Source organism: Dryobates pubescens, chromosome 36, assembly GCF_014839835.1.
Source record: "Dryobates pubescens isolate bDryPub1 chromosome 36, bDryPub1.pri, whole genome shotgun sequence".
Lineage (NCBI taxonomy): Eukaryota > Metazoa > Chordata > Aves > Piciformes > Picidae > Dryobates > Dryobates pubescens.
Window position 1 is genome coordinate 1426870 of NC_071647.1, and position 26236 is coordinate 1453105.

The 26236-nt window shown below is 63.6% G+C and overlaps 1 protein-coding gene across 1 annotated transcript in view; it reads right to left on the reverse strand.

The window, feature by feature from the left end:
* Positions 1 to 269: 269 nt before the first annotated feature.
* Positions 270 to 26236, reverse strand: part of MLLT6 (MLLT6, PHD finger containing) — a 43050-nt gene continuing 17083 nt past the window's right edge. Inside the window, exons 7-20 of the mRNA XM_054176791.1 lie at positions 24797 to 24904; positions 16215 to 16313; positions 11944 to 12118; positions 10432 to 11031; positions 9275 to 9462; positions 8529 to 8646; positions 6644 to 6710; positions 5928 to 6070; positions 5207 to 5395; positions 4754 to 4842; positions 3999 to 4375; positions 3686 to 3794; positions 2310 to 2726; positions 270 to 1259 (exon numbers count right to left, since the gene is read on the reverse strand). Coding sequence (XP_054032766.1) covers positions 1215 to 1259; positions 2310 to 2726; positions 3686 to 3794; positions 3999 to 4375; positions 4754 to 4842; positions 5207 to 5395; positions 5928 to 6070; positions 6644 to 6710; positions 8529 to 8646; positions 9275 to 9462; positions 10432 to 11031; positions 11944 to 12118; positions 16215 to 16313; positions 24797 to 24904 — 2724 coding nt within the window. The 3' untranslated portion in view covers positions 270 to 1214. The remainder of the gene's footprint in view (positions 1260 to 2309; positions 2727 to 3685; positions 3795 to 3998; positions 4376 to 4753; positions 4843 to 5206; positions 5396 to 5927; positions 6071 to 6643; positions 6711 to 8528; positions 8647 to 9274; positions 9463 to 10431; positions 11032 to 11943; positions 12119 to 16214; positions 16314 to 24796; positions 24905 to 26236) is intronic.

The following is a 26236-nucleotide window of genomic DNA, read 5'->3' on the forward strand; positions in this document are numbered from 1 at the left end:
GCTGCAGGACAAAGTTAAGGTCAGAAGGTGGAAACACACCCCCACCCCCCCCCCAAATTAAAAGGAGGGAGGGGGTGGAGGGGGAAATGAAGGCTCCAAGGTCTTAGCTCAGGGGACCTGGAAGCTGTCCCAGGTTGCTGAAGTGCTCCAGAGCAGTGGAAGAACAGGGAAGGCTTTGGCAGCCTGGAGTGGTCTGTGGTGGGGGGCAAGAAAAGCCCCCAGGGAATGGGTTTGGGACTCTCTCTTCTCTCTCCCCCCCCCCTCAGTTTCTACCTCCCCAGCTCTGGGCTGGGAAGCAACCTCCAGGTTCAGCTGGCACCTTCTGGAAGTTGGCTCCCCAGAGCTGGGGGTGGGGGACTGCTGGCTCCAAGCCCCCTTTTTTTTGGCAAGCTGGAATCTCAGCCTTTGGGAATCCTGGAAGGCAGGAGGGCAGCAGCAGGAGGCAGCAGCAGGAGCAGGAGTGTGCTTGGCAGGTGAGAAGGACCTCCCCAAGCGGGCAGCAGCTGGCAGCAGCTGGCAGAGCAGATGTGGCCACGTCCCCTGCTGAGGCAGGTTGGCTTTCACCTCCTCCCCAGGCACCAGGTCCTCCTCCATTGCTCCACCACTTGGTGTCTTTTCAGGCCGGGCTTTGGGTCCAGCTGAGGCTTCAGGGAGAGAGAGAAGAGCATCCTAAAAGCCCAGCAGATGGCCAGCAGGTGAGAAAAGCTCAGCCTGAGGACTTCTTCTCCACCTGGCCGAAGCAGACCACGAAGGCACTGCCACCGCCTCCAGCTTCCCCCAGCTGGGGCACATCCAGATGCCTCTGCTTGGGGCAGAGTGGAGACCTCAGCAGAGGAGCCTCCCTCCACCAAGGGCTTGGCCAAGGATGCTTGATGGGCTGGGGAGGGTCTCCACACCCACGACTTCCCCCACCCAGGGCTGGCACTCCCAGCGGGTGACTGGTGGTGAGCTCCTTCTTCCACTCAGATTCACTGTGGCACGGAGCAGGGCAGCAGGCAGCCCCCCACCTTGGCTCCTCCTGATGCCAGGGGCTTGGTCAGGGCCGTGGTGTCTTCCAAAGCACCCTCTTGGCATTGCCCAGCAGCAGGGGAAAATGCTTCTTGGAAGCCTTGTGCTCATTGCTCTACCAGTATCAAAGTTGGCTGTGGGAAAGCCACAATCCCCCTGGCTGAGAGGAGTTGGCTGCTGGTTTGGTCAGGGTCAGAGGGGGGAGCTTAGCCCTTGTCCTGGCTCAGAGGAGCTCCCTTTTCAGTCAAGCTCTTTAGGGAAACAAACAGAGAGAGAGAGGCAGAGGAGAAGGTGTCAGTACTGGAGGGGCACCAACACCCCGGGGCAGAAGGGGAGAGCCCTGCTGTGCTGTGGACCTGGGCCCCGCTCACTGCCACCTCTCAGCCTCCTCCTGCCATCAGCTGGAGCCCCCAGGGTTCCCCTCTGCCCAGTTCAAGCCAGCCTGGCTCCTCAGCCCTGGGCCTCTGGCTCCTAAATGCTTCCAACCAGGGCTGGACCTTCTGGGTGCAGGGTGAAAGCCAGGGGAGGGATGGAGCAGAGCTGAAGGCGTCCCAGAGCCTGGGCGCTGCTGCTCCAGGACGAGGCAGCTGCACAGGGAGGCTGAGCAGCCTCTGCACCACCTCTCCTCTCGGGTGCAGGACTCCTCCTAAACCCTGGGGTCTCAACAGGCAGCCACCTCCAAGCTTCAGCACGAGGCTCCAACAGGACCAGCGCTTGCCAGGGGCACAGGGTCCCATCCTGGGGTGAAGGGAGTCACAGAGTGATAGGGGTTGGGAGGGACCTCTGGAGACCATCCTGGAGGTCAGCTCCCCCCCCTTTGCCAGAGCAGGATCACCCAGGGCAGGAACACATCCAGGTGGGGCTTGAAAGTCTCTAGAGAGGGAGACTCCACAGCCTCCCTGGGCAGCCTGCTCCAGGCCTCCAGCACCCTCACACCAAAGAAGTTTCTCCTCCTGCTGAGGTGGGAGATCAACCTCCAGCCTGACTTCTGCAGCAGGTCTGCTGTGTGCCTCTGCACCCCAGACCCCCCCATGCAAGGCCACCTTGGGAACCTCTGTGCCTGCCCAGGACCACCTCCGGGGGGTCCTCAGAGGTCGGCTCAGGACCTGCTGCCCCTGCCTAGGCTCAGGGGTGGGGGGATGCAGCAGAAGCCAGCAGCACCTTGTGGCTCTGCTGCCCTACAGGGTGGCTCCCCCCTCAGTGAAGTGCAGCTCTGGGTGGGGTGGGGGGCTGCAGAAGCCCCCCCAGCAGCACAGGCAGCAGCAGCAGGGGGGTCAGGGGTGGGCTAGCAGCATACGCACCGTTCCTTTCGGGGTGTTGCCATCGGCCTGCAGGTTGAGGAAGGGGTTGGGCTGTGCTGCCAGCACGGGAGGGAGGCCTGACCCCGAGGCCAGCAGGCTGCTCCCAGCAGCGTTGAGAGGTGGGGTGGCCTGGGAAGCCAGGAGGGCATTGCTAGGGTTGAGCTGTTGGGGGGAAAGGGAAGCCAGGAGAGAGGAGCCGCTGCTGCTGCTGCTGCAACTGCTGCTGCTGCTGCTGCTGCTGGGGGCTGGCTGAGGGGCTGAGGTCATCAGGGCAGCGGTGCTGGAGTGCAGGGGGGCAGAGGTGGCTGCTAGGAGGCTGCTCATGGACAGCTGGGAGGAGTTGGTCATCTGCAGCCGCTGCAGCTCCCTCTTCTGCTGGATCTGCTGCATCATCTGGAACACCAGGGCCTGCTGCTCCTGCAGGGGAGAGGGAAGGGTCAGTGGGGGTGAGCTGGGCTTGCTGGAGGGGGGGCTGGGATTTGGGCCACAGCTCACCAGCAGCCAGAGGAACCCCCAACCCCCCCCTTGAATGCAGCCCAACTTGCACCCATCACTACAGCAACCATCGACCAGGGCTGAGCTCTGACATCGTTCCCATAGCCACAGGGAGGCAGCTGATGGGCAGGGTGACCTCAGCTGCTGCCAAGAGAGGCCCTTGGAAGTTTGCTTTCCCTGGGATATAAATAGATTGACCCAGAAATCCTCCCAGAGCAACGGGGCCAGGCCCAGGGCAGAGCTGAACCGGCAGAGCTTCACTGACTGGAGCTGAGAGCACTCCCTGCAGCCCCCAGGCAGGGCAGGGACACCCCAGGGGCTTCTGCAGGGCAAGGGAATGTGGCTCCCAGGGACATGGACTGCTCACCACCTCCCCCACAAGGGCCCAGGATGAGGCTCCTGCTTCACCCAAGAGGATGCAGGCAGCCAGCCAAGGTCCTCAGGACAGCTGCCTGATGCTTCTCCAGACCCCAAGGTCCTCACCCCCCTCCAAAGCCCTCCCCCAGCACCCCCAGTCATAGAATCACAGAGTGGGAGAGGCTGGAAGGGACCTCTGGAGCTCAGTCCAACCCCAGCCTGCCCCAGCAGGGCTCCCCCAGCAGCTTGCCCAGCAGCACAGTGCCCAGGGGGGGTTGGAGGCTCTCCACACCAGGAGGCTCCACAACCTCTCTGGGCAGCCTGCTCCAGGCCTCCAGCACCAAACAACTTTCTCCTCCTGTTCAGATGGAGCCTCCTGGGGGTCCACTTTGTGCCCCTTGCCCTGTCCCTGGGCACCACTCAGCAGAGCCTGGCCCCAGCCTCTTGCCCCCCAGCCTCTGCCTCTTGCCGAGCGTGGCTCAGCTCCCCTCTGGGGCTGCTCCCCTCCAGGGGGCAACACTCACCGGGTTAAGGGGCTGGGAGGTGAGGAGCTGCTGGAGCTGCTGCAGCTGCTGCTCGTGCTGGTGCAGGACCTGCCGCTGCTGCTCGGTCAGGGGACTCAGGCTGGGAACGCTGCGGGGGGAGGGGGGGAGCAGGGCAGGCAAGGTCAGCACCGCCCCCCCCGGGCTTGGTCCTGCAGGCGCAGGGAGGTTTCCTTCCCCCCCTCCCCCCCAACCCCCTCCCAACCCCCCGGAGCTGAGCTGCTGCTGGAGAGGGCAGGGCGGTGCCCAGGAGCTTCCCCATCCTCCTCCTCCTCCTCCTCCTCCTCCTCCTCACCTGCTGAGGCTGCTGGAGAGCTGCAGGGTCGGCGGCCCCTGGGTGAGGGCGCTCGCAGGCTGGGCTGCCTGAGCTCCGTTCAGGCTCCCCAGGATCCCGTTGAGGGGCATCTGCTGGCCTCCTGCCAGCGTCCCCATCAGGCTGTCCACCATGGGCACCGTGGAGAGGCCGTGGCTGGCAGTGCTGCCTCCTCCTCCTCCTCCTCCTCCTCCTCCCGCCCCCAGCCCGCCGCCGGCCGCCCTGGGCAGACCATTCACCTGCGGCCCCCCGGGCAGGGGGAGCGAGGCAGGGCTCTGCTGCAGCATGGGCAGGGGGGGAGGAGTGCTGTGGAAGGACAGGGAAGAGCTGCTCCTGCTGGGGCACCCTGAGTGAGGGTCCTGGGGGGAGAAAGGGACACAAGAGCATCGGACTGGGGGCAGCTCGGGGAGAGCTCAGCTCAGCTCCCACCGCGGGGGGGGGGGGTGGGGTGTTCAAGGCAGGAGTTGGAGGTGGTGGTGGGCAGGGGGAAGCTGTGAGTGTAAGCACAGAGAGGGGATGCTCAGCAAGGTCCTTCCCAGATCTCAGAGCTGCTCTGCTGGACCTCCAGGGCCACCCAGAAGCTTCCTCACCTTAGGCTCCCCAAGCCCTGCCCGGAGCCTCAGTGCTGAGAGCACCCCAGGGACAGAAAGCTGGACCCCCAAGGCTTGACCACCTGGCTGTCCACTGGGAGGCCACTGCTCTGCTCCCCCCCCGGGGCTGGTGCTGGCTCAGCTTACCTCAGAGGAAGTGGAGAGGGAGTTCTCGATCCCAAAGCTGTTCTTGCAGGGGGGGCTCTTGCTGATGCTCAGGGAATCGTTGGTGCAGACTGGAAGGAGGGAGGATGAAGGTCAGGGTGGGGGCACTCTGACAGCACCCAAGGGTCAGATCCTCCCCACTGTGACCCCCCCATCTCCTGCCCTCTGCTAGGGCAGGGCACAGAAATTCTTCCCAGTGAGGCTGGGGAGAGCCTGGCACAGGCTGCCCAGGGGAGGCTGTGGCTGTCCCCTCCCTGGAGGTGTTTCAGACCAGGCTGGATGAGGCCTTGGAGCAGCCTGGGCTGGGGGGGAGGTGTCCCTGCCCGTGGCAGGGGGCTGGGACTGGGTGGTCTTGAAGGTCCCTTCCAACCCAACCCATTCCAGGGCTCGAGGAGGGTGCTGCACCCACCTCCCCCCCGCCCCCAGCACCCTCACCATTGGGGGGCAGAATGTACTGGGCCTGGCCGCCTGGCCCATTGCTGCTGGTCACCACGGGGAAGGGGACAGAGAGCTGGACATTGAGGAGCTGCAAACGTTCCTTCTTGGCTGTCAGGGTCATGATCTGCTCCTGCAGCCTCTGGTTCTCCTTCTGCAGCGAGTGCAGGGCTTTGAGCATCTCCACAACTGCAGGCAAGGGCAGGGCAGGGGGGGGAAGGGGACAGGGTGAGGGGAGAGAAGAGAGGATGGTGGAATCAGGAGAGCCACAGGGGGAACCACAATTAGACCACACTGGAGTGGGGAGACTGACCCCAGACCACAGCCCCACTCCCCCATGCCACAGATGTGCTTTGGCCCCCACCCAGCTCCTCTGCCTGTGGGCAAAATCCCAGCTGGCTCCCAGAGGGACAAGCTAAGGAGCTCTGCTCCCCCAGCCCCTGCCTGGAGGGTCTCACTCTCCACCTCCCCCAGCCCCACACCCTCAGGGTCTCACTGTCCACCTCCCCCAGCCCCACACCCTCAGGGTCTCACTCTCCACCTCCCCCAGCCCCACACCCTCAGGGTCTCACTCTCCACCTCCCCCAGCCCCACACCCTCAGGGTCTCACTCTCCACCTCCCCCAGCCCCCTGCCCCAGGGTCTCACTGTTCCCCTCCCCCAGCCCCCTGCCCCCAGGACTCACTGTTCCCCTCCCCCAGCCCCCTGCCCCCAGGACTCACTGTTCACCCCAGCCTCCCCATTGCCCTGCTTCTCCAGGAGCTGCTCGATGTTGGGGGTGGCCTGGGGGACATTCTCCAGCTGCCCACTGCTGCTGCAAGACACTGTCTGGTCAAAGAGGGTCGGCAGGCTGCTGATGGGAGACCTGGGGAAGGGTTGGGGACGTGTCAGAGAGCTTCTCCGCTCCGGACCTGCTCTGCTCTGCTGCCTGCTGCTCACATCTCCTCTGCCTCACCCTGGGAGTGGCTGCATCTCGTCCAGCCTGGCTCTGCTCCACTCCAGGAGAGCCTTGGCTCGTGTGGGAAAAGCAAAGCTGCCTCCTTACATCCCATCCCATCCCATCCCATCCCATCCCAGTGCATTGCATCCCATCCTATCTTACCCCATCCCACCTCATCCCATCCCACCTTTGCCATCCCATTCTAGCTTATCCCATCCCACCTCATCCCATCCATCTTATCCCATTCCATCTTCCCCATCCCATCCTATTCCATCTTATCCCATTCCATCCCATCCCATCCCACCTTCCCCATCCCATCCTCTCCTACCTTACCCCACCCCATCCCCAAGGAGAAGGGCAGAAGCTGCCTCCACTCCTCTCCTCCCCCCCGCCCGCAGCTCTTCCCCGTTCCTTGCTGTGTCATCCCAAGGCTTCCCGAGCTCCAAGCCCTTCCCAGGCGGCTGCGGGGCCCCCGCGGGGCTGCCGAAGGACACTCACATGGACGAGAGGCTCTCCTGGGGGGAGGTCCCTCGGCAGCCAAACCCGCAGTCCTCCAGGTCAGGCTCTGGGTGGGGGGGACAAGGGACACAGGACCCGGTGTGGCGGAGGCGCCCGGCGCCGGCAGGTGCCCGTTGCGTGCCCCGGGGGTTTGGGGGCTGTGGTGCTGCCGGTGGCCGCTAGAGGGCAGCGGGGAGCAGCGCTCCGCCCGCCGCGGGAGGGGCTGCCGGGCACCGGCACTGCCCGGGGGGCACCCGGGGAAGGGCACCGGCGACCCCCCCGAGGCTGAGCGGCAGGGGACAGATCGCAGGGCTGGGGGTGAGGGAGGGGGGACACGGCTCGGAGCCGCGGGGAGCTTGGACGGGGGGATGGGGGGGAGCATGCGGGGAGCTTGCAGGGAAACTCGGGGGGGCAGCTTGGGGGCAGCCTGGGGGGCAGCATGCAGGGAATTTGGGGGGACAGCCTTGGGGGGAGCTTGGAGGGGGGTCGGGAGGGAGCATGCAGGGAATTCTGGGGTGATCTTGAAGGGAATTTGGGGGGCAGCATGGGGGAGAGCCTGGGGGGAGCTTGCAGGGAGGGTTTTGGGGGGGGGGGGGGGGGGTTGGAGGAACCAGAGCAGCCCCAGAGCCTCTGCCTCAGGCCAGCTCCCTCCCCAGCCACAAAACCCTCAAGGAGGGGCAGCAGCAGCTTAGCCTTCAGCTGTAAAGCTGCAGGGCTTGGTGGGGGGTGGGGGGCGAGCGGGGGGGGCAAAAGGCTTTGCTGAGCCTCCAAAGCTGACTCAATCCTCTGCCAAGCTTCAGCTCAGCTCCCTCCCGAGCACCGCTGCAGCCCTCTGCCCCCGGGAGCCTTTCCCAAAGGGAATCAGGGATCCCTCTGGGGCTCTTCCCAGAGTTTCCAGGTGCTGGAAACTAAACTTGAAGAGCTTCAGCTTCCAGCAGCTGCCCCCCGTCCCCTCTCGCCCCCCCCAGCCCCAGAGCCCTCCTTGATGATGGGGAGATGGGGGGGACCCCAGCCCCTGGAGCTGCTGGGGGGGACCCCAGCCCCTGGAGCTGCTGGGGGGGACCCCAGCCCCTGGAGCTGCTGGGGGGGACCCCAGCCCCTGGAGCTGCTGGGGGGGACATCTCCCACCCGAGGGGGGAACCAAGGAGTGGATTTCTCTGCCTCGCCTCCCATCCCCGGAGCCTGCCAGCCCATAAACACACATCCCCCCCCCTCCCCCTCCTCCTCCTCCCCCTCCTCCTCCTCCCCTCCTGGCTCTGGGACGTGTCAGATGTTGCGGCTGCCTGCCTCGCCCCTCCTCTTCTTCACGCACAGAGGGACACTTCCTCCGTGCAGGGATCTGGGAAGTCTCCTGCAGGGAACGCTCTGATTTACAGAGCGAGGCCCCGAGCAGGGCAGCAGCTCCTGCCAGCAGCTCCTGCTGCCGAGAACCAGCCCCCAGCTGCTCCCCCAGCAGCTCGCACCGGCAGCTCCGGGCTGGGGTCCTCACTCCTCCAGCCCCAGGGACTGCCCCAGCCTGCCCCTCGGTCGCTGCTGGGACACCCTCCTGGCTTTCCTGAGGCTCCAGCCCCTGGAGCTCCAACTTCAGGCTGCTCAGGACCCAGATTCCTCTCCCTGAGAGCCTCCTGGAGGGAGATGTCCTCTCCCCTGAGAGCCTCCTGGAGGGAGGTCCCAGCCCACACTGGAGGTCCTAACCCACAGGCTGGAGGTCCCAGCTCCCATCCTGCAGGTCCCAGCCCATCTTGGGGGTCCCAGCTCCCATCCTGCAGGTCCCAGCCCATCTTGGGGGTCCCACCTCCCATCCTCAAGGTCCCAGCCCCCACACTGGAGGTCCCAGCCCCCCCTGGGGGGAGGTCCCAGCTCACATACCTGCTGGCTCACGTACCTGCCCGGCTGCTCTCTGCCTGGTTCAGGAGGGGGTTGATGGAGAGCCCAGAGGTGAGAGGGCTTCCAAAGATGTGTGAGGAAGGGAGGCTGAAGGTGGAGCCTGCCAAGGAGAACACCTGCAGGGCAAAGGGATGGAGACAGAGACAGAGAGAGAGCAGAATGACTTCCCAGGAATCTACCAGGACAGTAACTTGATGACCTCCAGAGGTCCCTTCCAGCCCCTCTGATTCCATCAACCCTCATGGCCACAGCCTGGGAGGGACCCTCTGCAGAGCACCCAGCCCAAGCCCCCTGCCCAGGCAGAGCCACCCAGGGAAGGTCACTCAGGAGCACATCCAGGGGGGGCTGGAAGCTCTCTCCAGAGCTGGAGGCTCCAGCACCTCCCTGGGCAGCCTGCTCCAGGCCTCCAGCAGCCTTCAGCTCAAGAAGTTCCTCCTCATGTTCAGGAGGAGTTTCTCCTGTGCCCCTTTGTGCCCACTGCCCCTTGGCCTGGCACTGGGCACCACTGCCAACAGCCTGGCCCCAGCCTCCTGCCACCCAGCCTTGAGCTATTGATCAGCACTGATCAGGTGCCCCCCAGGCTGCTCTTCTCCACACTCAGCCTCTCCTCCCCTCAGAGCTGTCCCAGGCCCTTCAGCATCTCTGCAGCCCTTTGCTGTGCCCCCTCCCCAAAGCCACAGAGAAGAGGGGAGGTGGAGGGTGGGCATCAGAAGGGGCTCCCCAGGGCGGCTCTGAGGCTCTTACCTGCGTGGTGGAGACCGAGGAGGAGGAGGAGGAGGCTGGGATGGTGCTGGCAAAGGGAGACCTGTTGAGCTGGGGCAGGGAGGAGGTGCCCTGGTGTGCCAGCAGGCTGGAGGACAGGGGGGTGCTGCACACAGCTCGCAGCACTCCCCCCCCGTGGGAGATGGGGTCCTTGTTACTGGTGTAGATGCCTGGGAGGGGAGGAGGAGGAGGAGAGGTGTTAGAGCAGCCCCCCAGCCCCCACCAGCCCTGCCCAGGGACCACAGTGGCACCCAGGGACCCCTCCATGGTGCTCAGGACCATGGTGATGCTCAGGGACCACAGTGGCACTCAGGGACCCCTGGCATCAACCCTGGCAGCTCCTCCCCTCCTCTTCCTCTCCTCCTCCTCCTCTTCCTCTCCTCCTCCTCCTCTTTCTCCTCCTCCTCCCTCCCCTCTCCTTCTCCTCCCCTCTCCTTCTCCTCTTCCTCCTCCTCCTCCTTCTCCTCCTCTCCTCTCCCAGGCTGTGCAGAGATCTGGGCCACCAAGTGCCACCTCCCCCCCTCCCTGCTCTGCAGGCTGACCTACATTGGAGCATCTGCAGGCAACCCACCACAGACCCAGGACAACTTCTGCTGCCAGCAGAGTGCCAAACCCCAGCCCCCAGCAGCCAACCCCTCTCCTGCCTGCTGCTTTAACCCCTTCCTGCCCCACGGCCTGGCTGCCCCCAGCCCTGCCAGGGGAGGGCCTGGGCACAGCCCTGTGGGCATGGCTGGTGGCTTGGCAGTGCCCCAGCCCTACCTGGCTGTGGTGAGAGCAGGATGAGAGGGTTTGCTGCTCAGGGAGGAGCTGAGCCTGAGCCACTGAGCAGAGCCTCTCATTTGAGGTCAGGCTGTGGCTGCTCCAAGCTTGCCTCCAGGCTGGCCCTGGCTGTGCCCCTGCCCAAGCTGAGGCTTTCCAGCTCCCCAGCCCAGGCTCAGCACCAACAGCAGGGGAGCTGACCTGGATGAGGCAGCCCCCAGATGTGTCCTGGCACCAAACCCAAGCCCCAAACTCCAACCCCCACACCCCCCCCCCCCCACCGGCGACCCTCTGCGGGGAGGTCCCCAGCCAGCAGCTCAGGGCTGCTGCTGCCAGAGGCCAAGCAGGGCTGGCAGGGAAGCCCCTGGGGGGGGACATACCTGAGCCCAGCAGTGGGGACTCCATGCTGAGGCTGGGCAGGGTCCCAGCGTGGCTGAAGGGCCTGGAGGAGCTGCCCACGCTGGAGCTCACCAGGGACCCCCCGGAGAAGGGGGAGGAGGAAGTGGAGGTGGACCCAGCCAGCTGGGCACCCAGCCCCTCTTTGCCTTTGCCCCCTTTGGGCCTGCCAGGGCCGTGCTTGTTCTTCTTGCTGCCTTTGTGCTTCTTCTCCTTCAGCACCTCTCCCTCCTCCGCGCTGAGGGAGGGCATCCGCTTGTGGCTGCCGGCGGCGCCAGGGGTGCCCGGGGTGCCCACCGCGGGGGCGCCGCCGCCGGCGGAGGCTTTGTAGTCCACGGGGGAGGCCTCCCGCGCCCTCTGCTGGCCGACGGCGGAGGTGGAGAAGCGCATGATGGAGCCGAAGCCCGAGAAGATCACCTTCTGCTCGAAGACGTCCCCCTTCTGCCCCTCGTACAGCGGCGAGCAGTGGGAGGAGGAGGAGGAGGAGGAGGAGGAGGCAGGCTTCCTGTACTTCTCCTCCTCCTGCTCCAGCTTGGGGAACGTCACAAAGTCCTGGGAGCACTGCAAGGTGCTGCAGGAGGTACCTGGGGAGGGGAAGCAGAGAGGGGGGTGGGGGGAAAGAAAAGGAAGAGAAAGGAAGGGTTGGGGGAGGGGGGCTGAAGGCCAACCCCTGCCCCCTCCCAGCCCCTGCCCCCTCGCAGCCTGGTGCTGCTCTTTGGCAGGCAGCAGAGGTGCCCCCTAGCAGCTCCATCACCCACCCCCACCCCAGCACCTCCATCACCCTCCCCACAGCACCTCCATCACCCCCATACCAGCTCCATCACCCCCCCCCGCAGCTCCATCAACCCCACCAGCTCCATCACCCTCCATAGCAGCTCCATCATCCCTCCATTTCCCCCCCCCCCCCATCATCTCCCCCTAGCAGTTCCATCATCCTGCCCCTCCCCCCAGGCTTGCCTGGCTGCAAGCTCTGGGGGCTCAGGGGAGCCTGGCTGCAAGGTTGGGGCTCAGGTCTCTCTGCCAGCTCTCCCTGAAGCACCATGGAGAGGGGAGAGGGGAGAGGGGAGAGGGGAGAGGGGAGAGGGGAGAGGGGAGAGGGGAGAGGGGAGAGGGGAGAGGGGAGAGGGGAGAGGGGAGAGGGGAGAGGGGAGAGGGGACAGGTGGTGCCCACACTGCCTGCACACAGCATCCCTCCCTCCCCTCCCTCCTCCTCCTCCCCCCTGCACATCTGGAGCTGCTCCTGCTGGTGCTGCAGCAGCAGGCCTGGGGCACTCAGCCCTGCCTCAGCTCTTCCCCCTCTGCATGGAGCAAGGAGGTTTCTCCTCCTCTCCCCCAGGGGTCAAAGAAACAACCAGCAGCAAAGCCTCCCAAGCCTGGCTGGGGGACATCAGAGCTGTGTGGGTTGGCAAAGACCCTCAAGGCAGGGAGGAGCAGAGCCAAACATCCCCTTCCCCCCTCCCCCCTCCCAGGGCCCTCCTCCTTCAGCCCAGCCTTACCTGCAGGCTGGAAGGTGCCACTGGAGGACGCTGAGCTGAAGCCCACCGAGCTCTTCCCACTCCCTGTCTTCTTCCCCTTGTGGCTGCTGCCATGGCTGGAGGACTTCCTGCCCTTCACCTCCGACCTGCTGACCTCTGAGGGCTCTTTGCTGCCTTCATGGTGGCTGCTGGAGCCCTGGCAAGCAGCAAACCACAGAGGGTGACTGACTGGGGGCCAGATGTGGCCACAGCAGGGACCTCTCCTGACCCAACTGGCCCTGAGGGGCAGCAATTGCCCTCCCTCTCCCCCCACACACTCTCCTCTGGCCAGGGGTCCTGTCCCTCAGGACACCCCCATGGGAAACATGCAGGAGCCAGGATACCCCACAGGGAAAACAACCAGGAGCCAGGACCCCCCCATGCTGATGCTCCTGCTCCTCACTCCCAGCTCCCAAGCACTGCTCCCAGTCCAGCTGCCTCTGAGGGCAAGGGGGAACCACATCCCTCCTCCTCCAGAGCAAGGGAAGAGCTCCACCACTGTCAGCCCCTCCTGGAAGAGCAGCTTGGGAAGTCCCCAGGGATGAAACCCCCCCAGGAAAGGGCTGCTGAAAGCTCCTGGAGGACTTTGGGAGCAAGAGCAGAGCCTGGGGCTCAGCTGCCTGCTGCTGCAGGCTCCTCTCAGGCTAAGCAGACTGCAGTGGGGCTGCTGCCACTGGTACCCAAGGAGGAAGTGATGCTCCTGCTCCTCACTGCCAGGCTCCCAGGCAGGGCTCCCAGTGCCCTGGGATGGGAGGCTGGGACTCACTGGGTGTGCTGCCACCTTTGGCCCTGCCATGGGCATCCAGGGCTGCCCCAGGCCCAGCTGCAGCTCCCTGAGATCTGCTCTCACCCAGCTGCTCCCCGTGGAAGGTGCCAGGGAGGCTGTGGATGTCTCCTGATCCAGGCTGGATGAGGCCTGGAGCAGCCTGGGCTGGTGGGAGGTGTCCCTGGCCATGGCAGGGGGCTTGGAACTGGCTGATCTTGAAGGTCCCTTCCAAGCCCAACCCATTCCATGAACCCATGAGGGCTGGGGGCTGTGTCCCCTGCAGCTGCCCTCACATTGCTGCTTGGGTCACTTGGAGGAGACCAAGGGAGCAAGAAATGGTTTGCCCAAGACCATGCAGGTGGTGAGGAGACGAGAGGAGAGGAGAGAAGGAGGAGGAGGAGGAGGAGCCCCCAGCTCTCCTCAGCCTCTCACCTTGGCACAGCAGGGACTGGCAAAGCTCTTCTGCATGGCCACAGCAGCACAGAACCATCAGGGCTGGAAGGGAGCTCCAGGCTCAGCCAGCTCCAACCCCCTGCCATGGGCAGGGACCCCTCACACCAGAGCAGGCTGCTCAGAGCCACCTCCAGCCTGGCCTTGAACACCTCCAGGGATGAGGCTCCAGCCCTCCCCAGCCCTCCCTGCTCTAAGGCCCAGAGAGGACCCAGCTGAGTTTGGCTCCCAGGAGCAAACCTGCTGGGGCATGCTGCAGGCAGCTGCTGCAAGGTTTGACACCAACCCAAGCTGTGCAGAGCTCCACACCCCCAGAAAGCCTCCCAACAAGGGGGGAGGAAGCTGGGGAGGGCTGCTGAGGAGCTCCTCCAGCTCCCTGCAGGGAGCCTGAACAACCCTTTGGGGATCTGGGCACCCAAAGCAGCAGCAAGGGGGAAAAGAGCCTCTGGGGAAGCTGAATGCTGACTCCCCAGGGGGGGACACTAAACCTCTGCCACTCCTCAGGCTCTCCTGAGCTGGAGCTCACAAAGGGCTGAGAGCTGCCTGTAAAACTGAACTGCAGCCTTCCCTCCTCACTTACAAAGGTCTGGCAAGGCTCTGGAGGAGACAGGGGGGGAATTGTCTCCCAACTGCTCTGCCTGGCCAGGAGTCAGGGTTTGGATTTCAGCTCAGCTTGAAAATAATCTTCTTAGGCCATCAGCTGCTGCCAGCTCTGCTAACTGGGGGGGGGACCTGCTGCTGCCAGCAGCCAGAGCTGAGCTGCCCTGACATGAGCACAGGTAACCCAAGAGGCAGCTCAGCCCAGAGGCTGCTCCTCTGCTCTGTCCTGCTGCAGCTTTCTGCTGCTCAGCCTCGGGAGGAAATAGCTGAGAGCCCTGAGGCAGCTGAGCCTGGGGGGGAGCAGCCCCAGAGGGGAGCTGAGCAATGCTCAGCAGGAGCTAAAGGCTGGGGGGCAAGGGGCTGGGGCCAGGCTCTGCTGAGTGCTGCCCAGGCACAGGGCAAGGGGCACAGAGTGGAGCCCAGGAGGAGAAAGTTGTTTGGTGTGAGGCTGCTGGAGGCCTGGAGCAGGCTGCCCAGAGAGGCTGTGCAGAGCTCCCAACCCCCCCTGGGCACTGTGCTGCTGGGCAGGCTGCTGGGGGAGCCCTGCTGGGGCAGGGGGGGGCTGGGATGACCTCCAGGAGGTCCCTCCTGAACTCCACCACTCTGCCATTCTGGCCTGAGCCCCCCCCCCAGAGCAGCTTTGCCACTTCAGCTCTGACCTCCATCTGCTCCCTGCTGCCAGGCTTGGCCTCACACAGAGCACAGCAAATCCTCTTCAGGGCTAACCCAAAGCAACCCTGAGCTGCCTGGCAGCAGCTCTGGGCTCTGCCAGGCTGCCCCTGCAGTGCTTCTCACACATGCAGGCACTGCCAGCCTGGGAAGCTTCCTCTTCCCTGCCACAGAAGGGACACCCCAGGCTCCCCAGGCAGCATTTCAATGCAGCCAAGGGACAGCCTGGGACATGGTTGGTTGCTTGTTCCAGCAGGAGCTTGGCCCCAGGTCCTTCTCCCCCCTCACACCACAGCAGCCCTGCAGCATTCATTCCCCTTCCCACTACAGGCAGCACAGCTGCAGCCCTGCAGGAGCCTCCCTTGGTCCCTGACCCTGAGCTTGGCCTGCAGCTGCTGGCAGCACAAGCTCCATGGGGTCTGCTCTGCACTGCTGCAGCCTGAGGCTGGCAGGGATCACAGCTCAGGGCTGCCCTGACAGCCAGCAGCAGGATGCCAGCAGCAGTGTGGAGACAGCCTGGCTATGCCCCAGCAGCCCTGGGCACGCAGAAGGCAAAGCCACACAAGTGACCTCTACCCCAGGAGGGAGCTGGGCTGCCTCAGCACCTCAGGAGCACACCAAAAGCCTCCACACTGTGCCCCTCTGCCTGGCTTTCATAACCAGGATCAATGCTGATCAATACCTAAAGGGCAGGAGGCTGAGGGCCAGGCTCTGCTCAGTGGTGCCCAGGGACAGGGCAAGGGGCACAGAGTGGAGCCCAGCAGGTTCCATCTGGCTGCTGAGGGGCTTGGAGCAGCACTGTGAGGAGCACAGGATGAGAGCCTGGGGGGGAGCAGCCCCAGAGGGGAGCTGAGCAATGCTCAGCAAGAGCTAAAGGCTGGGGGGCAAGAGGCTGGGGCCAGGCTCTGCTCAGTGCTGCCCAGGCACAGGGCAAGGGGCACAGAGTGGAGCCCAGGAGGTTCCATCTGAGCAGGAGGAGAAAGTTGTTTGGTGCTGGAGGCCTGGAGCAGGCTGCCCAGAGAGGTTGTGGAGCCTCCTGGGGTGGAGAGCTTCCAACCCCTCCTGGGCACTGAGCTCCTGGGCAAGCTGCTGGGGGTGCCCAGGACTGGCTTGGACTCCAGAGGTCCCTTCCAACCCTGCTGGGATGCTGTGCCAGCTGAGGAGCAAACCACACCACCACCCTTCTGCCCCTGGAAGGACAGAGCCCAACCTGCCAGCAGCTCCCAGACCAACCCCCACCTCTGCTCTGCACCAGGAGACCTCCTTTGCCTCTCAGATTGCCTTGGGGGCTGTTTTCTTTCCCCCCCAGCTCCAGCAGTTGGTTTCATGGAGGCCAACACCTCCTCCCACAGCTCCCTGCCCTGCCTGCCTCAGCTGCTCCCAGGGTGGCCAAGGCAGGAACACCTTTACCTCTTCCCCCAGAGCTCCAGACCTCACCATCTGCTGCCAGCCAGGCTGCCCCCTCGCAGCTCTCCATCACCTCTCATCATCATCTCCATCACCCGGGGGGCTCAGCTCCACGATGCTGCAGCCTCAGTGCTGCCACAGGCCAAGGCAGCTGCCGGCTCCAGCTCCCCAGCTGAGGAGCCAGGAGCCAAAACACCTGGACCCCTCCCCCCAAAAAAAGAAGTCCCCTCCCCTCCTTTCTCCTCTGCTCTTCTGCCCTGTCCTCTCCACCTCCCAGGAGGAAGGGAAAAAAGCAGCCTGGCTGCTCAGCCCCCCCGGGGCACCCCCTGCAGCCCCCCGGGGGGGGAGGGGGTGGTGGTACCTTGTCGGCAGGAACCGGCACCGAGGCTGGGGGGAGGCTGCTGGGAGACTCTGGGCGTTTCTTGTGCTTCTGTTTAGGTCTCTCTTTGTCCTTTCGACTCTGCAGGGGGAGAGCAACAACCGAAAGAAAGGGAAAAGGGGGGGGGGGAAAGGGCAGGCAGAGAGCACTGCCAGCCTGAGCCGGGCACCAGCAGCAAGCAGGGGGCTGCAGGGGCTGCATCTGCAACCCTTCAGCTCCCTCTCCCCTGCCCCTTCTCCACACAGCCACACCGGCACAGGAGCCCTGCCCTCTCTCCCCCTCCCCCCCCAGCTTCTGGCCTGGGAGCATCCCGAGGCTCTCCAAGCCCAGCTGCAGCCAACATCTGGAGCGCAGGAGATCGACAGAAGCCCCAAAGCAGTTGGTGGTAAGACGAGAGGGGAAGGGATTTAACAAGCTCTGGCTGAGGGCAAGAAACCTGAGCTGGCCTCTTGCCCTCCTTCCCCACCTCCCCCCCCACCCCCCCAAGGGACTCTCTGCCTCCTTCCCCCCTTTCCTCGAGGCCTTCCTCAGACCCCCCCTGCACAGCCAGCAGGGGAGCCCTGGGCTCAGCAGGGGCTGAGCCTGCACAGGTGGAAGGAGCAGGCAGCGGAGAGCACAACAAGGGAAGCTTGAACCAAGCCCAGAGATGCCCCCAGCCCCTCCCCTCCCCCCACACAGCTGGGCTGGGGGCACCTCTGCCAACGGCAGCCAGAGGCCTTTGCATTACTTGGACTTTCCCCCCACACCCCCTTTTAGTTTGATTCCCCCCCCCCCCTTCACCCCTTTTAGTTTGATTTGTCTCCTTTCCAGCTTGATTCCTTCCCTTGCAGTTTGATCTTTCCCTTTTGAGTCTGATCTTTCTTCCTTTTGACTTCCACTTCTCCCCCTTTGAGGTCCATTTCCCTCATTTCAGTTCCAGTTCTCCCCCTTTTGAGTTTGATTTCTGCCCTTTTGGTTCCATTTCCCCCCTTCTGAGTTTGGTTTCCCCCTTCTGAGTTCCTTTTCCCCCCATTTCAGTTCCATTTCCCCTCCTTTTTGTTCCATTTCTCCCCCTTTTGAGTTTGGTTTCTTCCCTTTGAGTTCCATTCCCCCTCCTTTTGAGTTCCATTTCTCCCCCTCTCAGTTCCATTTCCCCCCCTTTGGAGTTTGATTTCTGCCCTTTTTGTTCCATTTCCCCCCCTTTTGGGTTTGATTTCTGCCCTTTTCACTTTGATCTTCTTCCCTTTTCAGCCTGGAGCAGAGCAGCCCCAGAGGGGCTCTGAGCAATGCTCAGCAAGAGCCAAAGGCTGGGGGGCAAGAGGGTGCTGCCCAGGGACAGGACAAGGAGCAAGGGGCACAAAGTGGACCCCCAGGAGGTTTCATCTGATCAAGAGGAGAAACTTCTTCGCTGTGAGGGTGCTGGAGGCCTGGAGCAGGCTGCCCAGAGAGGTTGTGCAGAGCTCCCAACCCCCCCCTGGGCACTGTGCCGCTGGGGGAGCCCTGCTGGGGCAGGGGGGGTTGGACTGGGGGAGCCCCACAGGTCCCTTCCAACCTCCCCATTCTGTGATTCTGTGTCTCAGTCACCCCTGCCTCTCTTGCCCATGCTGAGAGGCCCTGGGACACCCCCAGGCTGCTCCCCAGCTTGCCCCAGAGGCTTTTTATTCCTGGGGGTCCTCTCCGGGAGCTGCGAAGCTCCAAATGCTTCCTGCGAGAGCCGCAGGGTGGAAAGGGAAAGGGCTGGGGGTGGGGGGAGGGGGAACACAAGGGGAGAGGGTGAAAGCAGCACTCAGAACCCTCCCCCTGCAATGTCCCCTCCCCACCTGGCACCCTACACTTCATGTCCCCCCCCAGCCCTCTCCTCCTTCCAGGGCACTTCCCAACCAAGGCAACCACTGCCAAGAGCCTGCCCTGCAGAGACCTGCCTGGCTGTGCCGTCAAGCAGGAGCCAGGGGAGGAGGAGGAGGAGGAGAAAGAGGAGGGAGGGAGGGAGGGAGGCTGCCCTTTGGAAGCAGAGGAAAAGAAGAAACCCCTTTCAACACCCCCCCAGGATCTCCTCTCTGGAAGCCAACCCCAAGCCCTACCTTGCCGGGCGCTCCTGGCAGCGCGCTGGGCGAGCTGAGCTCTGCAGGCGAGGGGAACCTGCTCCCAGCAGCCAAACTGCCTGCAAAACAAACCTCCTCCATGCAGGGCTGAGCAGCTGGGGCTTGGCATGTGGGCATGGAGCAGGCCAGGCCTGCAGCAGAGGGGGGGAGCAGGGCTGCATTGGGGCTGGGGGCGTGCCGGGGACACCCAAGCTCCCTTCCAGCTCTCCCGGAGCAGGAGGAACCAAAGAGGAGCTCTGGCTGCCAAAAAGGGTTTTGTGCACAGCTCCTCCTGCTCCTTCCACTGCTGCCTCCCCTTCCCTGAGCCCCCTTCTCCTAATCTGCTGGACACCAGCAATTGGATCATTAAAAGTAGATTGGGCAGGGGGAGAAAAAAAAAGGAGGGAGGGAAGAGCTGGGAAGAGCCAAGTGGGCTCTGCTGCTCCCTCCCTTCCTCCCTCCCTCTTTCCCAGGCTCTCTGAACTCCAAAGCTCAGGGAAGGAGGAGGAGGAGGCCTGGCTCTGGGCTGCAGCCATGGCAGGGAGGAGGAGGAAGGCAGCAGAGGGACATGAAGCCCTTGGCTTGCAAGCTCGCTTGCAGCGGTGCCGTGCTGGCATCTCATGCCCAGGAGTCTGGAGCCAGGGACTCCTGCTCAGCCCTCACTGTGTGCCCTCAGAGCACTGCTGCACCCCCTGCCAACAGGAGGATTGGCACCCAAAGCAGCCCCAAAACAGGAGCTGCTCCTGGCTGGGACAAAAGAAGGCTGCTAGGGGTAGGTTAGAGGAGCTTTGGGGTCAGGATCCCTTCCCTCCAGTCTCAGCCTCCCCTCTCCCAGCTCCAAGCCCTTGTTCCTCATCCTGTCCCTCCCAGCCCTTGTCCAAAGTCCCTGCCCAGCTCTCCTGGAGCCCCTGCAGGTACTGGAAGGCTGCTCTGAGGTCCCCTTGGAGCCTTCTCTTCTCCAGGCTGACCAACCCCAACCCTCTCAGCCTGTCCCCACGGCAGAGGTGCTGCAGCCCTCCAGCTTTGGGACCCTCTCCACCATTTCTGTTGCTTGCACACCTCCAGGGAGGAGGCTTCCACAACCCCCCTGTGCCAGTGCCTCCCTACCACCCCAGACCCCTGCTCTTGCCTGTGAGCCTCCAGGTGCTCACCAAGAGCACCTCTGGCTGAGGTTTCTTCCTTTCTCAGCAGGTCTCTGCCTCCCAAACCTTGCAGCCCAGCCTTGCTCCTGCCTGCCCCTGGCAGGGCTGCAATTGCCTTGCCCAGGGCATGGCTGAATCCCTTTCCCTGTGCATCCCTCCAGCAGCCAAAATAGGTGGCAGAACATCTGCACTTGATTGCAGCCCTCCAGCCTCAGCCAGCAGCCTTCTTGCTCCTCAGCTATTGTTTGCTGCCTTTGCCTCCTGCCTCTGCTTTCTCGACAGACCAACCCTTGGGAAGGCTCCCTCAGGGCAATGCCAAACTCCCTCCTCCTCCTCCTCCTCCCCCCTCCCCCCAAAGAATCAAAGAAAAGACAGAGAAAAGGTTTGGTTTGTCCTGAGGAAAGCCCAAAGCCTGCAGCTTTCCCCTCTCCAAGGCAGCAGAGGAGGAAATGCTTGGCCTGGTGTCGTTTGTGTGCCTGCAAGAGGTTGGAGGAGGGGGTGGGGGGGAGATGCTGACGTGGGTTTGCAGTCCCACATCACAATTGTCCCTTGTTCTGCCCAGAACAAGACTCTCCTCAGCTGCCTGGGCTGCCCTGCAGCAGGGCTTAGCAGTCCCCCAGCCTCTGCTGCCTTCCTGGAGCTGCTGGGTGAAAGCCTCTGCCCCCAGACTCAGCCAGGGGCTTCCTCCAGCAAAGCCCCAAGGCAGCGAGCCCCAAGGCCTGCGTGGGGAAAGGAGCTGCCAGGGTGCTCAGCACCTTCTGGACAGGAGCACCTGCAGCCCAGGGAGACTCTCACACACTTTTGGGCTGCTGCTGAGGTGAGCAGCTCCCCTGCAGCACCTCTGGCTCCAGGAGGATGGGGAGCAAGGAGGCTGCCCCAGCTGGAAGGGGTCAGGAAAGAGCTACTCTGCTTCAGGGCAGCTCCCCTGCAGCACCTCTGGCTCCAGGAGGATGGGGAGCAAGGAGGATGCCCCAGCTGGAAGGGGTCAGGAAGATGTTCTGCTTCAGGGCAGCTCCCCTGCAGCACCTCTGGATCTGGAGGAGGGGAGCAAGGAGGATGCCCCAGCTGGAAGGGGTCAGGAAAGAGCTGCTCTGCTTCAGGGCAGCTCCCCTGCAGCACCTCTGGCTCTGGAGGAGGGGAGCAAGGAGGATGCCCCAGCTGGAAGGGGTCAGGAAAGAGCTGTTCTGCTTCAGGGCAGCACAGCCAGAGCCCAGCCCATGTGCAGTCAGGTCAGGCAGTGCTGCTCAGGGGCTCCAGAGCCATGGGGGAGCAAAGGGTCAACCCCCCCTTGCTGGGTGCCCTTCCCAAAGCTCTCTCCTCCCACTCCTCCTCACAGCAGCTCCTTCCTCCCAGAGATTCATGGACTGCTTTGGGCTGGAAAGGACCTCAGAGATCCTCCAGTTCCAACCCCCCTGCCCTGGGCAGGGACCCCTCCCACCAGCCCCAGGCTGCTCAAAGCCTCATCCAGCCTGGCCTTGGACACCTCCAGGGAGGGGACAGCCACAGCCCTCCCTGGGCAGCCTGTGCCAGGCTCTCCTTTGCCCCCTGGCCCTGCTGGCTCGCCCTCAGTGGCAGGAGTTGCTTTGCCCCTTGCAGCACAGCCCTGCTGAGCACATCCCAGCCCTGCAAGAGGCCTCCATGGGATGTGCTGCTCGCTGGGCCAGCAGCAGGGGAAGAGTGGTGGTGGTGGAGGCAGCAGCCAGACGGAGTCCCTGCTCTCTGGTGAGGAAGCCAGAGGCTAACAATAGTGGCAAACACCCCTGGGGAGCCTATAAATAACTCCATGTTCCTCCTGGCTCTGCTCTCCCCCCCTGGTGCTGACCTCCTTTCCAACCCAAGCTGGGAAAAGCAGCAGCCCCAGCCCTGCTGCTCCCTGCCAGGGGCACAGCTGTGCTGCCACCAGTAGCTGGGCAGACACAGACACCCTTGGAGGGTGCCCAGGCTGGGTCTGGGCAGCATCAGGACCATCCCTGCCCCTGCTTGCCAGCCACAAACCTCTGCTGCCCCCAGGAGCTGGGCACCTCCAGAATGGCTTGGTTGGAAAAGGCTTCTAAGACCATCAAGCCCAACCTCCAGGACCATCAAAGCCAACCCAAGACCACCAAGGCCACTAATCCATGCCCCCAGCTGCCCCTCACAGCAGCCTCGCCCCGGGCAGCAGCAGCAGCCGCAGCGACTTCCTTGCTCCTATTTGCCAGCCCCAAACCTGTGCTGCCCCCCAGGAGCTGAGCAATGACAGACACCCCTGGGGGGGTCCCCAGCCTTGCCCTGGGCAGCAGCAGCAGCCCCATCCCTGCCTCCTGCTTGCCAGGCACACATCTCTGCTGCCCCCCACCCCCCCAAGCCGGGCAGCCCCTCGCAGGGTGCCCAGCCCTGGCCTTGCCCAGCCCTGGCCCTGCCCAGCCCTGGCCCTGCCCAGCCCCTCCTCAGCTGCATAATTCCAGCTCAGCTCCCCAGAGCTGCTGCCACTCAGCCTGAGCCTGCCCTTTCCCCCACCCCCCAGCCTGTTTGCTGGCTAAAAATAGCCCTTGCCAGAGCAGCCCTTTCACCTTGTGCCAAGCACAGCCATGGCACAGCTGCTTCTCCCCACCCCTCCTCCCCCTGCCTGCCTCCTCCTCCTCTCCTCACAGCAGCTGAGCACACAAGAGGAGCAAACAGCACTGCCCAGCAGGCTCCAGAGTTTGCCTCCCCCTGGGGTGGGCACCACTCTTGCCAGGGAGGTTTGCTCTTGGTTGCCCCTTGCAGCAGCTCTGGCTTTGGGCACACTTCCCAGGCAGGCAGGGCAGGCTGCCAGGCTGGATGCCCTGGGAGGGGAGGGGAAAACCACTGCAAACCAAGAAGGGAGATGGTGGTTGGGGTTTTTTTTCCCCCTCCCCCCCCCTTTCCCTGCCCACAGTGTGTGGACTTTCCTCAGCTGGCTGTGCCAGGAGGGTGCCAGGGGCTGGGCTGGGCTGGGCCAGCCCTGGGATGCTCTGCAGGCTGGGCTGAGGTCCAGCAGGCTTTGACCACATCAGGCAGCAGAGTTGTCAGGAGGCTGTTTGTGGCTGGGGGGAGGTCACTGCCACTGCTATTTAAAACCCAAATCACTTCATGCATGCTGGGGATGCCTCCTGCAGCAGGGCAACAGCAGAGGAGCAGTGAAGAGAGCCAGGGCAAGGCTGAGGGGAGAGCTGTGCTGCCCTTTGGCCAGGGGCAACGACAGCCAAGGTCAAAACCTCAGCTCCTGGCCTCAGTGGAGCTACCTCCAGGGGTGGGCTTGGTGCAGCCACCCTGGATCTCTGCTGCCCAAACCCAGGAGCCAAGCCAGGAAGCCTCAAACCCCACCTGAGCAGCCCTGCAGAGGCTGTTGTGCCTCCCAGCCTGCTCCAGATGCCAAGCAGGGGGCAGGGGGGGTTGGAAGGGACCTTCCTCCAGTGCCAACCCCCCCTGCCGTGGGCAGGGACCCCTCCCCACCAGCCCAGGCTGCCCAAGGCCTCATCCAGCCTGGTCCTGAACACCTCCAGGGCAGGAGGCAGCCACAGCCTCCCCTGGGCAGCCTGTGCCAGGCTCTCCCCAGCCTCACTGGCAAGAATTTCCTCCTAACACCCAACCTGAATCTCCCCTGCTGCAGTTTCAATCCATTCCCCCTTGTCCCAGCACCACAAGCTCCTCCCCAGCTCTCCTGGAGCCCTTTCAGGTCCTGGGAGGCTGCTCCAAGGCTCTCCCTGGAGCCTTCTCTTCTCCAGCCTGAGCAACCCCCAGCCCCCTCCAGCCTGTCCCCAGGGCAGAGGTGCTCCAGGCCTCCTGCTTGGGACCCCCTCCAGAAGAGGGGGCTCAGGGGAGACCTTCTTGCCCTCTACCACTACCTGCAGGGAGGTTGGAGCCAGCTGGGGGTTGGTCTCTTCTCCCAGGCAACCAGAACAAGAGGACACAGCCTCAAGCTGTGCCAGGGGAGGTTTAGGCTGGAGGTGAGGAGAAAGTTCTTCCCAGCAAGAGAGATTGGCCCTGGGGATGTGCTGCCCAGGGAGGTGGTGGAGTCCCCAGCCCTGGAGGTGTTCAGGAGGGGCTTGGATGTGGCCCTTGGGGCCATGGTTGAGCTGCCAGGAGGTGCTGGGTGACAGCTTGGACTTGATGCTCTCTGAGGTCTCTTCCAACCTTATTGATTCTATGATTCCAAGCTCTCCCTGGAGCCTTCTCTCCTCCAGCCTGAACAACTCCCCCCCAGCCCCCCTCCAGCCTGTCCCCATGGCAGAGGTGCTCCAGGCCTCCTGCCTGGGACCCATTTCTCTTGCTGCAGAGCCAGGCTGGGTGCTGCCCCCCTGCCAGGAGCCTGCTGGGCTGCTGCTGCTGCTCCTTGCCACATGAGCCAGGTGGTTAATGATGAACCTGGAGCTGCTGTTGACCTGCCCTGGCACACTCAGAGGAGCACATCTCCACCCAGCAGGGCTCTCCCCCTCCACTCACACCCAGCCTGCAATGTTCTGCCAAAGAACTGCTCAGGGGGAGGAGAACTTTCCCCACCCCCCCAAACCAGAGGCTGGCAGCAGGTGGCTGAAGCTCACCAAGCACCACCAAGCCCAGCCTCATCCTTGCTCTTGCTTGGCCACCCCACAGGGGACCCTTTTGGTCCTTGCCAGCTCAGATTCTGGGCTCTGAGGACAGCCAGCTCCAGTTTCTGCTCCCCCAGCTGCTGCCTTCCCAACCACAGCCCAAAGGACTTCCACAGCCCTCAGCTTGGGGGGCTGGGGAAGCACAGCACAGAGCTGGCCTCAGAGCAGCCAGGGGCCACCTCCTGGGCACCTCCTGCCAGGGAGCCTCTGGCACAACCTGAGCACAGCCTTGGCCTCACAGCTCCCCACAGCTCTGCTGCTGTTTGCAAACCACATTTGGAGTCCTCCTCACCCCCTAACAGCTCCCTCAGAGGAGGCTGGAGGGAGCTGGGGCTCTGTCTCTTTGACAGGACAAGAGGAAATGTCCTCAAGCTGCCCCAGGGGAGGTTCAGGTAGGACCTGAGGAACAGATTTGCCCCCAGGAAGGCTTCTCAGGCGCTGGCCCAGGCTGCCCAGGGCGGTGCTGGGGTCCCCATCCCTGGAGGGGTCTCAAAGCCACCTGGACGTGGTGCTGAGGGCTGGGTGGCAGTGCCTGGGCTGTGAGCTCTGGGTGAGTGGTTGGAGAGAGGAGAGCTGATGATCTCCAAGCTCTCTCCCAGCCTCAGCAGTTCCATGGCTCCAGGACCTCCAGAGGTCTGCTTCCACCCCCGGAGCTCTGCCTGTGGCGCTCAGCCGGGAGCCCAGCCCTGCTCTCTGCAGGCTCTCCCCCTCCCCACCTCCACCCCCACGGCCACTGTGCCCCTCTGGGTGGGCAGAGCCCCTGCAGGTCTTACCTTCTTTGGCCTGTCATGGTGGGACACATGTTTCTCTTGAGCAGGGGAGGTGGACCTGCTCCTTCTGCCAGCAATGAAGGAGCTGCCCCCAGAGTGCCTTGAGGTCTTCTGAGGTCAGTGGGGAAAAAGGGAGAGGGGTTGGGAGATCAGGAGGAGAGGAAATGAAAACCACAGAGGGGAAAGAGTGCTCTAGAGCCTGGCTTTCGCTGTCACCCTCAGCCAAGGTGCACTGCATGGCTTGTGTGCCACACAGCACCAAGCTGGTCCTGGGCTGGGTGCCCAGCCTGCTGCCTGGCACCAGGACCACCACAAACAGCACAGAGGTTGATGGAAGGGGTTGGGATGGAAGGGACCTTCCAGATCAGCCACTTCCAACTGGGCAGGGACACCTCCCACCAGCCCAAGGCTGCTCCAAGGCCTCATCCAGCCTGGCCCTGAGCACCCCCAGGCAGCCACAGCCTCCCTGGGCAGCCTGGGCCAGAGTCTCAGCAGCCTCAAACTGAAGAACTTCTTCCTCAGCTCCACTCTGCCCCTGCTCTGCCTCAGCTCCAAACCCTTGGGGCTGTCTCAGACCCCCACAGCAAAAGTCTCTCTGCAGCCTTCCTGCAGGATCCCTTCAGGTCCTGGCAGGCAACTCTGAGGTCCCCCTGGAGCCTTCTCCCCTGCAGGCTGCACAGCCCCAGCTCCCTCAGCCTGAGCTCCCAGCAGAGCTGCTCCAGAGCCCTTGGGCAGGAGGAGGGGTGTGGGTGGATGCCCTTTCCTTCACCTCCAGGCACCAGCAGCAGTCCTCCTATCTCCCTCAGCATCAGCAAACCTGATCTGGAGCTCCACTGGTGTCAGATGCTGAGGGTACCTGAAGGGCAGGGAAGGTGTCCTCCAGGCTGGCTTGGAGGGGGAAGCTGAAGGCATCACTCAGTGTGTGTGGCAGCAGTGATAAGCAGCAAGGCAAGAGGGAAAGGCCAGCAACAAAGGAGCCTCTGAGACACAAGGCTGGAGGGGGAGGATCAAGTTTCTTAGCTGGAGGGGGCAGAGCAGGTCTCCTCTCACTATGCAGAGGAGGAAGAGAGTTCCTCTCTTTCCTCTCCCCACTGTCATCAATAGGGGAAAGTCCTTTGCCCCAAAGGGCCCTGGGAGCAGTGAATGGCTCCAGGTCTTTTCTGGGCTGTCTCTGTCCTCACAGAGAAGTTCTGGCTGCTCTCTGGCCCCTCCTGCCCAAGCTGTGCCCCTAACTCCCTGCAGCATCAAACGTGTTGGCTGCCTTCCTTCCTCAGCTCTGCCCTTCCAGCCACACAGAAGTGGCTCAGGAGAGCTACAGGAGCTGGGGAGACCTCAACTCCTCCTCCTGTAGAAAGCTTTGAAGGTGCTCCAGGAATGCAAACCACAACCCAGGCTTTATTCCTGAGGGGCTGAGAAGGGAAGCAGGCTGCAGAGACCTTCCTT